Source organism: Pan troglodytes, chromosome 16, assembly GCF_028858775.2.
Source record: "Pan troglodytes isolate AG18354 chromosome 16, NHGRI_mPanTro3-v2.0_pri, whole genome shotgun sequence".
In the NCBI taxonomy this organism is placed as follows: domain Eukaryota; kingdom Metazoa; phylum Chordata; class Mammalia; order Primates; family Hominidae; genus Pan; species Pan troglodytes.
This window is the reverse complement of record NC_072414.2, coordinates 34,684,102-34,696,927: the sequence shown is the minus strand read 5'-3', so window position 1 is coordinate 34,696,927 and position 12,826 is coordinate 34,684,102. Positions and strand designations below refer to the sequence as shown.

The 12,826-nt window shown below is 43.2% G+C and overlaps 1 protein-coding gene across 11 annotated transcripts in view; it reads right to left on the bottom strand.

The window, feature by feature from the left end:
* Positions 1-767: 767 nt before the first annotated feature.
* Positions 768-12,826, bottom strand: part of STARD9 (StAR related lipid transfer domain containing 9) — a 144,967-nt gene continuing 132,908 nt past the window's right edge. For 6 of the 11 annotated variants that reach the window (XM_063794788.1, XM_063794785.1, XM_063794787.1 and 3 more), the window contains 7 exons: positions 4,848-4,935; positions 4,564-4,685; positions 3,954-4,018; positions 3,570-3,772; positions 3,220-3,314; positions 2,839-2,997; positions 768-2,278 (listed from right to left, as the gene is read on the bottom strand). In XM_063794788.1, coding sequence (XP_063650858.1) covers positions 2,177-2,278; positions 2,839-2,997; positions 3,220-3,314; positions 3,570-3,772; positions 3,954-4,018; positions 4,564-4,685; positions 4,848-4,935 — 834 coding nt within the window. In that variant the 3' untranslated portion in view covers positions 768-2,176. Of the gene's footprint in view, positions 2,279-2,838; positions 2,998-3,219; positions 3,315-3,569; positions 3,773-3,953; positions 4,019-4,563; positions 4,686-4,847; positions 4,936-6,327; positions 6,747-12,826 lie in introns of those variants that run through there. The other 5 variants (XR_010151627.1, XM_001144280.7, XR_010151628.1 and 2 more) reach the window with 4 other exon arrangements.

Genomic DNA, 12,826 nt, shown 5'->3' with positions numbered 1-12,826 from the left:
GACTCCACTTTTGCTTTTTGCTACAAGATCCCTCTCAATCTTTCGCTTGCTGATTCAGTCAGGTCTGATGTTGCTTTTTTTTTTTTTTTTTTTTTTTTTTTTTTTTTTTTGAGACAGAGTCTCACTCTGTTGCCCAGGCTGGAGTGCAGTGACACAATCTCGGCTCGGCTCACTGAAACCTCCCCCTCCCAGGTTCAAGCAATTCTTGTGCCTCAGCCTCCCGAGTAGCTGGGATTACAGGCACATGCCACCACGCCTGGCTAATTTTTTGTATTTTTAGTAGAGACAGGGTTTCACCATGTTGGCCAGGCTGGTCTCAAACTCCTGACCTCAGGTGATCCACCCGCCTCAGCCTCCCAACGTCCTGGGATGACAGGCATGAGCCACCATGCCCGGCTGGCTTCTCTATTAAGGCGGACAGGGTCACCTCCTGGTTATCCCCTGACTCAGATTCCCATAGGTGGCTCTGCCTCAGAAGCCCCAGGGCACTGTGGTCACTGTTAGGTGTGGCAGTGACTGTTCTGGATTCTCCCCTTTAGTTCTTACTTGGGCTATAGTTGAGCAACTTACCTGGTTGCTGTTTACCCTGCAAAGCAATGCCAAGTTCATGGGAAACTGTACATACATGTAAACTGAATCTTTGAAACAGCTATGAGTGGGTATTGCCAGGGTGATCTCCAGCTAATCTGCCAAGCTCGAATCACACACTTAGGCTATCCCGGTGCAGGATTTCATCTACTCTTCACTAGATAAAGTACACAGAGGACTTTTAATTTTAAAATGTTCTTTTTTGGTCAGTAGTCTTAGTAAGAGATTTATATGAAAAGAGGTAGGAGTATATAAATAGGGTGTTAAATATATCATGTCACCAAAAAATTTACCCGAGAAATAGAAGTTTAAAAGCAATTTTAAAAAACCTTCAATCAACAATATATAAATAACTTAATCTGAGGTAAGAGGGAAAAATGCCCTGCAAACACTTTAGAAAAATACATCTCTGCCACACTACAGAAATATACCTTTTACCACATCTTCTGAATCCCCAGTTACCCTCCATCTACCAAAGATTTTGGGCACCAGAACTAAAGATGAGAATCTCTCCCACCCCTACCACTTCCAGGTAAACACAAAGTTCATGTTCAGCCAGGCTAAAGTACAAGAAAACTGAACGCACTCTCCATCCCACCCCATCCTAGGATAGGTGGGGCCCGGGCAGAAATCATGGAATGCTCAGGACTCCACCCCTCCCAAGTGCACTGAGGTAAGTTCTGGAACTGAGCTTCCTCCCAACAAGCCACTCACCTCCTCTGGGAGTTCATTCACCTCCTCTCCCTTCCTCAAAGGACAATGTTTAATCTCTGAAATTCCTCTTGCCTTGTCAGCAGCCACCATCTGGCTGCCACTCCAACCAGTCCTCAAAAGAACTCAGCCCCCAACCCTGACCCCAAATCTGTCCAACCTGGTTCTATAGTGTCTTCCATCTGACCGAGCTCTAGAGTGACAGCTCCATATCAGAGCATCATCGCTCAACACCCCTGACTCAGGCCAAGACCCAAATGTCTTCTCCTCGGAGGGAAAGGGAGAAAAAAAGCAAAAATCAATAATAAAGTATTTTGCAAAAACTCAAGAGGGAGAAAAGATTCTGAATCGGTGTTCTGGTTTGTGCAGCTGTTTTTTAAACCCTCTTTCTGTTTTGGTATTTTTAACGTCCCATCACACAGTAGAGCTGAATGCTAGAGGAGGTAGATTCAGAGCAGAGTCTTGGCCAGTGGCTGCCTGCTTCCCTACCAGCCTGCGGAAGCACCTTGCCAAAGCACTGCAGTCCCCGGCTCTGCTGGCTGTGCCCAGTCCTGGTCCTTAAGTGTCCTGTCTGCCTCAGAGTCCCAGAAACAGGAAAGAAAGGTGAGAAATCCAAAAGGTGAGCGGAGCTGCATTCACTCTGGATAGTCTGGGCCAGGAGCTCAGGCCGTTTGCTCTGCACTGGTGCCAGCTGTGACCAAGTACTGACTGGGCTTTGCTAGCATCCCTGGGCCAGTGCTGTCTGCCCCAATTGGCCACAGCAGGTAGCATCAGCTTTTCCTGCACTGTGGTATGGAAAGTAACAAGGAGCTGCCACAGTGTCTCTCTTGAGCAGCCTGGGCCTGCATCTCAGCAGCACCATCTTGACGGTGAGATGCTAGCTACCAAGGAAGGAAGCCAGTCTGGCTATAACCAGTGGCTGCTGTTTGATGAAAGAGCTCAGGAGCTGAGGTGGGAAGCCTGGAGCACCAAGTTCCACCTGAAAGCAGAGAGAGAAGAATTTAAGGTGCAAATAGATTTGAGAGAATGCCAGGCGTACTCCAGTCCCATGGAGTCCCCTCAGCCTGTGGTGATGGGAGAAGCACCTCAGATTGTGGCTTGGTGTTTACAGGCCCCTGGGCTCTGCCATCCAGATCTAAGTATTGGCGTTCACCTCCTAGTGACAAAGTACAAGTCAAGGGACTGGGAGGGGAGAGGTGAACCCAACAGGTCATCACTCCGCTCTGCCGAGGCTGCTGCTTTTGCCTCACAATGACTCATCTATCTCCTAAGGACACTGGGATCACCCACAGGATGCAGGTCACTAGGTTTTCGGTAACAGCAGCTTCAGAAAAGATTGATAAACTCCTGTCTCATTCCCTTCTCTCCAATTCCCCACTGACTCCCCTTACTGCAAGCCCAGGAAGCCCTCAAGTCTCCAGGTCTCAGGCCAAAGGGCCTGGGCACTGGAGGGTGTTCAAAAGCGAGACAGAAAAATCCCAGGGGGCTGTGGGACCAAGTCAGCCTGTGCTGTGAGGCCAGCTGCAAAGGATTTATCACCTGGGCCAAGTAGATGACTCTGGTGACTTCCTTCCCTTCCACAGTGACGGGCTGCAAGATCCAGGCACTGGGCAGGATCTCCCCGCGAACCATTTTTCTGCTGGGTCTTGGCATGGATGTATCATACACAGACTGGGCTGCCATGACAGACAGGTGACCCTGGGGACAGAGGGAAATGGGAGTCCTGCCTGTGTAGTGTGGACAAAACAGGAACAGGCTCCCGTGTAGACAGTATGGTGAAAGGCAACACTGGGCCAGCCTTCAAGCCACCCCTACCCTGGCTCCAGCCCCAATTTGCCCTCCTTCCCCTAGAGGACCTGAGGCCCACATAGATTGTTTCTCACGACACTTCAGCCCAAGTTCTTCCCACAACGTCTTTACCACCAAGGCAGGCACCTCTTTGGCTTCCACGCAGACACAACAGAAATCCCGTGGCTGCTTCAGTGCGCACAGGGTGGTGTTGCACACCAAGTACACTGGAGGGACAGGGATAAGGAAGGTCAGGAGGCCCATGGACAGACCTAGTCCTAAAGCCTTCCTGGTCAGGGAGCCCTCCCCCCAACACCCCATCACTTGACACCTAGCTCAACCTAGGCTGAGCAATCAAGGTAACCTGAGTACCTGGCCTCCGAAGAGGGCTGCCTCCAACCCTCCACCTCTATCCCCCAGCAAGACCCCACTGGGCACACCAGAAACTAGGCCCCATGGAAGCCTTCCTTCCCTGGGCTCACCCAGGCTGATGCTGTCGGTCACTCGCTGATGCAGCCTTGCTGTCTGGATGGGCTTGTAATACAGGGGCCACAGAGTGGGGTCACTGACAGCCGCCCACACACGAGACAGCGGCTGGGACACCACACCTGCCCCCAGGAAGCCATGCCGAGTGGAAGAAAACACCTTGTAGTAAAGCTGCACCGCCTGCTCCTCACCCTGATAGCTGGGGGGAGACACCAAGCACAGAAAATAGAAAGGGGTCAAAAATGGGCTCTAAGGGTCACAAAGGAGGGGCTCAGAGTGAAGACTTGAGGAATCCAGGTAAGGGAAAGGAGGAGAGAAGCCAAGCAGGGTGACAAGCTTACCAAGACAGACACTGTACAAAGGACCCTACACAAACTTACTTCCAGCCAGCAGTTGCCTGGCAGCTGAAGAGGTTGTGCAAATTATCCGAACAAGCAGCCATTACCTGGGGACACAATGGCCACACCCAAATTAGGAGGCACAGTAAAAACTAAGCCCCTGGGTTAGTCAGTCTGGCCTGCATCTGCTAAATTCCCCTTTTCTTTTTTTTCGAGACAGGGTCTAGCTCTGTCACCCAGGCTGGAGTGGAGTGGCGTAATCACGGCTCACTGCAGCGTTAACCTCCTGGGCTTAAGCGATCCTCCCACCTCAGCCTCCCAAAGTGCTGAGACTACAGGTGTGAGCTACCATGCCTGGCCTAATGTTTTTTATTTTTTTGTAGAGACAGGGTCTTGCTATGCTTCCCAGGCTGGTCTCGAACTCCTGACCTCAAGTGATCCTCCCACTTCGGCCTCCCAAAATGTTGGGATTATAGGCATGAGCTACTGCGCCTGACCCGAATTCCCCTTTTCTCAAGATGAAGAAACACTGAAGATGCCCACAAGCCTTGGGCTCCTCATCTGCCCAGCTTTTTTCCTACTTTCTCTTCCTGCACACCCAGCAGAGGTCTGGGTAAAGGAATGGTGGGGATGGGTGGGAGCAGTTACTCACATCAGCCATAGAAGTGTCCACGACATGCTTGGCCAAATCCTGGTAGGAGGAGGAAAAGCAGGTCCCCAAGCTGGACAGACTGGATGGTGAACAGCAGCAACTGCCCAGGGAGGCTCTGCGGCCTACAAGAAATAGGTGGAGGCCCTGTGATAGCACTGAACATCAGGGCCTCAGGACAGCAACAGCTCTCCCACAGACCAGTGACTCACTAAGATCTAGCAGCCATCAGCCCCCAAGTCTCCAAACCAGGCAGCTGGCTATGCCCAACACTCCCCGCAACTCACTGTAGGCGGAGTTCTTCCTCACTGCAGAATGGCCTCCTCGCTCATCCCCTATCCATACATCCCTGGAATCAGGCAAGTTTCTGTGCCCCTGCAGAAGAGAGGATACTCAGGACAGAGCCAGAAGGCAAGCACAGAATTATCTCCTCTGCCTCTGAACTGCATCTCACAGCTTCCAGTGGGATGACTCAACTGCAAAGGTCTTCCCAGATGGGAATACAAGAGGCTGGATGTCCCCCCAAGAAGACCACAGCAATAGAAATAGGTATCTAGACGATCTCTGCTCCCCCTCTAAGCCACAGGCAGAGGCTGCTTACAGGAGAGTTCCAACAGGGATCAAAACAACCAGGGCCTGAGAGTATGGGGTGCTCTGCCAGCTTCCAAGCTAGGGGGTACCAGGGATCAGTGCATGAGAGGCTCTCTGCACCAGCCGGGCAACAGGAATGAGGCCATGGCTAGAGGGGGTTTAACGGGGTAATAAATGTGGAAGATGGGATGGGAGGAAAAGTAATGGGCTATGAAAAGCTGAACGCTTGACCCCCACCCCAGGTGCAGCAGCCAAGCTAAAGGTCCTAACTGGGGATTAGATGGGGTGACCCTCTGGATCTGCAATGTGGTCACCACACCTCCACCTCAGCAAGCTCCTCAACAATAGGACCCTTGACCTCTGCTGGAACTCACAGGCACCCACCATCCTACCTCCATCATCACCTTTAACCTACTGCTACTCTGATCACAATAAAGGAGGAAACAAAGACAGTTCTCTATCCACCCTCATCTCCTTCTCACCTGCTGTCACAGACAGCAGGCCCTTCTGCCTCTGGCTTAGCTCTCATGCTGCCCTGTCAGAAGCCTTTCACTACTGATCACCAGTCTCTTCACTTGTTGCCCCCACCTCTTCCTCTTCATTGGATCTTTCCTATTAGCTACAACACTTGGCTAATTTTAAAAAAAATTTTGGGGGCTGGGCGGTGGCTCATGCCTGTAATCCCAACACTTTGGGAGGCCAAGGCGGTAGATCACCTGAGGTCAGGAGCTCCAGACCAGCCTGACCAACATGGTGAAACCCCATCTCTACTAACAATACAAAAAATCAGCCAGGCGTGGTGGCGGGCGCCTGTAATCCCAGCTACTTCAGAGAATCGCTTGAGCCCAGGAGGTAGAGGTTGCAGTGAGCCGAGATTGTGCCACTGCACTCCGGCCTGGGCACAACAGAGAGAGACTCCATCTCAAAAAAAAAAAAAAAAAATTTGTAAAGACAGGATCTCACCCTGTTGCCCATGTTGGTCTTAGACTCCTGGGCTCAAGTGATCCTCCCCTCTGCGGCCTCCCAAAGTTTTGGGATTACAGGCGTGAGCCCCTGTGCCCAGCTTCTCTCATCTTTAAAACCCTCCTCTTCACTCTCCTGCCCTTCACAGATAAGCTTCTTGCAACCAGTCTCGCTGTTTGCCATCTCCCACTTCTCACTGACTTCTGAACCCACCCTATTCTAACATTTGCCCTCGTCACTCCTCCAAACAGCAGTCACCAAGGTCCACGGTGTCCGTGTGGCTGGATCTTGTAAATAACTTCTGTCCTACACTTCCTGAGTCTCTCAGCAAGCTTTGACTCGGCCAGTCTCTCCCTTTCACTGACAGAATCACTTCCAGAGGCCCCGGCTTCTCATCTCTCTGAGTGGTTTTTTTTTTGTTGATTCATCCTCTTCAACTGTTGACATTTTGGGATTCTTTCAAAATTCAGGCCTAGGCCCTATTTTCTCACTCCATAATATATTCCTAAGTAACCTAATCTGTTCCCAGTGCTGTACAAAAATAAATATCCAAAAATTATTGGATACTGACTTCCAAAAATAAATATCCATAAATTAATCAATAAGTACTGCTGAGACAAACGGGCAGCCATCTGAAAAAAAAAAAAAAAGATTGCATCAGAGACCCATTTCACAGACATACCAAAATGGATCCTTTATGCTTTATGGATCAAAGATATACTGGGAGATGGAGGAGTATAACAGTATTACAAGAAAATATAATTCAAAAGATAACTGTGCCTGTAGTACAGTTGCCTGGGAGGCTGGGCGGGAGAATCCCTTGAGTCCAGGAGTTTGAAACATGAGCCACTGTACTTGGCCTCAAAAATGGTTTAAGAAATTCTCAACAATTGAATCAAGGAAGAAATACAAACAGAAAATGCAAAATTATATTAAAAATGAAAATACATGTCACAAGCTATGGAAAATGGCTGAAGCAATGCTCAGAGGGAAATTTTTAGCTTTAAAAACATCCATGAAAAGAAATAAAAATAAATGAATTAATACTATGAACTATATGCCAACAAATTCAATAATGTAAATTACTGACTCAAAAGTTAAACTGACTCAAGGAGAAATAAAACATCTTAGTACAGGCCGGGTGGGGTGGCTCACGCCTGTAATCCCAGCACTTTGGTAGGCCGAGGCGGGTGGATCACGAGGTCAGGAGATCGAGACCATCCTGGCTAACATGGTGAAACCCCTGTCTCCACTAAAAGAATACAAAAAAATTAGCCGGGCATGGTGGAGGGCGCCTGTAGTCCCAGCTACTCGGGAGGCTGAGGCAGGAGAATGGCGTGAACCCAGGAAGCGGAGCTTGCAGTGAGCTGAGATTGCACCACTGCCCTCCAGCCTGGGGGACAGAGCAAGACACCGTCTCAAAAAAAAAAAAAAAAAAAAAAAATTAGTGCATATTTTATTTACAAATTTAAGATACTAAATTAGTGATCAAAGAAAATTTCAAGATAGCTTCATTAGTAAAATCTACCAAACGTTTAAGGAATTAATACCAATCCTTCCCAGATTCTTCCAAAAATCAGGAGGGAACACTTGCCAACTCATTCTATAGGGCCAGAATTACCCTGACACAAAAACTGGGCAAAGACATCACAAGTAAACTATAGAGTAATATCCCTTATGAATACACACACACAAATCCTCAACAAAATACAAGTAAACTGAAATCTAGCAACACATAAAAAAGATCATATATCACGAGCAAGTAGGATTTATCACAGAAACACAGGGCTGGCTCAACATACAAAAATCAATGCAATGCACTATATTAATAAAAGAAAAAAAACCCGTAAGATTATCTCAGTAGACACCAGAAAAAAGTATTTGACTAAATCCAGTACCTTTTCATGATAAAAATATTCAAAAAACTAGGAATATAAGGGAATTTCCTCAACCTGATAAAGGTCAGCTATAAAACATGCACAGCTAACATCATACTTAATGGTGAAAGATGGATACCTTCCTCTTCATATCAGGAGTAAGACAAGGACATCGGCTCTCACCACATCTAATAAACAGTGTACTGGAGATTCTAGCCAGCACAACTGGCAAGACAAAAACAAAAAAGGCAGATGACATGATCTTGCATATAGAATATCTTAAGGAATCTATTTTAAAAAACCATCAGAACTAATAAATGAATTCAGCAAGGGTATAGGAGACAAGAACGATACATAAAAATCAATTTTATTTCTGCATAATAGCAATGAAGAAACTGAAAATGAAGTGAAAACAATTCCATTTATAATACTGTCAACAGGAATAAAATACTTACGAATAAGTTTAATAAAATAAGCATAAAACTTATACTCTGAAAACTTCGAAACATTGTTGAAATTAAACCTAAATAAACACAATGACATCCCATATTCACAGAGCTAAAGACTTAATATTAAGATAGCAATGCTCCCCCAATTGATCTACCCATCAAAGTAATCCCAATGAAAATCCCAGCTGACTTCTTTGCAGAAATTGACAAGCTGATCCTAAAATTCATATGGAAATCTGAGAAACCCAGAATAGTCAAAGTAATCTTGAAAAAGAACAAAGTTGGAAGATGCATACCTCCTGACTTCTAAAGGTACTACAAAACTACAGCAAAGAAGACAGTGTGAGGCTGGGTGCAACAGCTCACACCTGTCATCCTAGCACTTTGGGTGGCTGAGGTGGGAGGATCGCTTGAGGCCAGGAGTTTGAGACCAGCCTGGGCAAGATAGCGAGACCCTGTCACACACACGCAAAAAGTGTGGTACTGGCATAAGGATAGATATGTAGATCAATGGAATAGAATTAGGAGTCCAGAAATAAAGCCATATGTCTATAGTCAACTGATCTTTGACAAGGGTGCCAAGACAATTCAATGGGGGAAATAATAATCTTTTAAACAAATGTTGTTGGGAGAACTGGATATCCACATGGAAAAGAATGAAATTCAACCCCTAGCTCTCACCGTATGTAAGAATTAACTCAAAATGGGCCAAAGAATGCAATGTGGAAGCTAAAAGCATAAAACTCTTAGGAGAAAACATAGGCATAATCTTTGTGATCCTGGATTAGGCACTCGTTTCTTAGATATGAAACCAAAGCACAAGGAACAACAATAAAAAATAAACTGGACATCATCAAAATTAAACTTTTGGCTTCAAAGGGCACTATATCAAGACAGTGAACAGACACAAAGAATGGGAGGACATTTTCTGTGAATTATATATTTGCTAAGGGACTCTTAAAAAGACAAATAACCGAATCTTAAAATAGACAAAATATCTGACTAGATATTTCTCCAAAGAAGATATATAAATGGGCAAAGGCACATTTATATATATATATATATTTATATATTATATATATATTTATATATATATATTTATATATTATATATATATTTATTTATATATTATATATATATATTTATATATATATTTATATATTATATATATTTATATATTATATATATATTTATATATATAATATATATTTATATATAATATATTATATATTATATATTATATATATAATATATATAATATATATTTATATATAATATATTATATATATAATATATTATATATATAATATATATAATATATATTATATATTATATATATAATATATATAATATATTATATATATAATATATATTTATATATTATATTATATATTTTATATATATTATATATATTTATATATTATATTATATATATTATATATAATATATATTTATATATTATATTATATATTTTATATTATATATATTTATATATTATATATATTTATATATTATATTATATATTTTATATATATTATATATATTTATATATTATATATATTTATATATTATATATATTTATATATTATATATATTTATATATATTATATATATTTATATATTATATATATTTATATATAATATATATATTTATATATAATATATATTTATATATTATATATTTATATATAATATATATATTTATATATTATATATATTATATATATAATATATATTTATATATTATATATATTTATATATTATATATATTTATATATTATATATATTTATATATTATATATATTTATATATTATATATTTATATATTATATATATTATATTATTTATATATATATATAAGATGCTCAACACCATTAGCCATCAAGGCAATGGAACTGAAGCCACATAAGGTACTACTTCCGATCCACTTGGACAGCTATAATCAAAAATAGGTCATAGCAACTGTTGGTGAGGACGGAGAGAAACACACTGCTCATATACTGCTCGTGGGAAGGTAAAATAGGACAGCCACTGTGAAAAACAGTCTGGCAGTTCCTCTATGATCCTACAACTCTAGATACATACCCAAGAGAAATGAAAACATATCCATACAAAAGCTTTACAGGGATGTTCATAGCAGCAATATTCATTAGTAGGCAAAAAGCACAAAACAACCTAAATGTCCATCAACTGAAGAATGGATAAATAAAATGTGGTTTATTCATATAATGGAGTATTACTCGGCCATAAAAACGAATGAAGCTCTCATATATTTTACAACATGAAGGACCCCTTGTTGTGGGTTAAATCACTGTCTCCACTGAAAATATGTTGAAGTATTTTCCCAGTATCTGTGAATTTGACCTAATTTGAAAATAAGGTCCTTGCAGATGTAACCAAGTTAATATAAGATAGTACTGGATTAGAGTGGTCCCTAAATCCAATGACTAATGTCCTTATAAGAAGGCTATGTGGAGCTGGGTGCAGTGGCTCACGCCTGTAATCCCAGCACTTTGGGAGGCTGAAGTGAGTGGATCACCTGAGGTCAGGAGTTGGAGACCAGCCTGGCCAACATGGTGAAACCCCGTCTCTACTAAAAATACAAAAAATTAGCGGGGCGTGGTGGCGGATGCCTGTAATCCCAGCTACCTGGGAGGCTGAGGCAGGAGAATTGCTTGAACCCAGGAGGCAGAGGTTGCAGTGAGCCGAGATCGTGCCACTGCACTCCAGCCTGGGTAACAGAGCAAGACTGTCTCAAAAAAAAAAAAAAAAAAAGTTATGTGGTAGCTTACGATGGTAATTCCAGCACTTTGAGAGGCTGAGGCGGGAGGATCACTTGAGGTCAGGTGTTGCAGGTAAGAATGAGCTGTGATTGCACCACAGCAGTCCAGTCCAGGTGACAGAGACCCTGTCTCTTAAAAAAAGTTAAATTAAAAAAAAAAAGAAGGCTATGTGAAAACACGGGGACAAACAGACAGAGAGACAGACACACACAGAGAGAGAGAGCACAAGTGAGAGCAAGAATGTCATGTGAAGACAGAGATAGAAATGGGAGTGAATGCCAAGGATTGCTGGTAACCCATCAGAAGCCTGGAAAGAGGCTTGGAGCAGATCCTTCTCCCAGGAGCTTTCTGAGGGAGTATGGTGCTGCTAACACCAACATTCTGGACTTCTAGCCTACAGAACTATGAGAGCATAAATGTCTGTGGTTTGAAGCCACCCTGTGAGTGGTAATTTGTTACAGCAATTCTAAGAAACTAACACAATCCTGAAAACATTCCGCTAGGAGAAAGAAGCCATCAAAAAGGATCATATATTGTATAATTCCATTTATATGAAATGTCCAGAATAGGCAAATCCATGGGGACAGAAAGTAGATTCGTGGTTGCCAAGGGCTGGGGAATGGTGAATTTAGGGAATAACTAGGGGGGTAATGAAAATGTCCTAAAATTGGTGATGGATACACAACTCTATGAATATACTAAAGCCAATGGATTATAACAATAAAAAAATCCATTAAAGAAGTGCTCAAGGGCCAGGCACGGTGGCTCACGTCTGTAATCCAACACTTTGGGAGGCTCAGGCGGGCAGATCCCTTGAGCCCAGGAGTTCAACACCAGCCTGGGCAACATGGTAAAACCCCATCTCTAGAAAACAAAAATACAAAAGTAGCCGGGCATGGTGGTGCACACCTGTACTCCAGGTACTCAGGAGGCTGAGGTGGGAGGATCACCGGCGCCCAGGGAGGTCGAGGCTGCAGTGAGCCATGATTGTGTCACTGCACTCAAGCCTGGGCAACACAGCAAGACCCTGTCTCAAAAAAAAAAAAAAAAAAAAAGACAGGGCATGTCAAAAGGACACAAGACCCAAGCTGAAAGAACTCCAAATAATTAAAGCCGGAACAAGTTGAACAATGAAATTAATAATGACAGTACTGTATTGAATTACGCCCCAAAGAATATGATTCCAAACTGAAAAAAATTAAATAGTTGAATAAATTAAGTGGCAGAAGAAGGGACTGCACTTTCTTAAAGTTCCAATTAATAAATGTAGAATAAATGAGGGAAATACAAAATTCCCTAAAATATCACAGTAATAATTTTTACAGGTAAGATACACCAGTAGACACTAAAATCAGTGGATGAAAGTTTGAGGAAAAACAGGATTTTCCATCATCTCCAAGATTTTTTTTGGGGGGTGCTGTGGGGCATGGAGTCTTGCTCTGTCACCCAGGCTGGAGTGCAGTGGCGCCATCTCAGCTCAATGCAAACCCCGCCTCCCGGGTTCAAGCTATTCTCCTGTCTCAGCCTTCTGTGTAGCCGGGTCTACAGGCATGTGCCACCATGCCTGGCTAATTTTTGTATTTTCAGTGGAGACGGGGTTTCA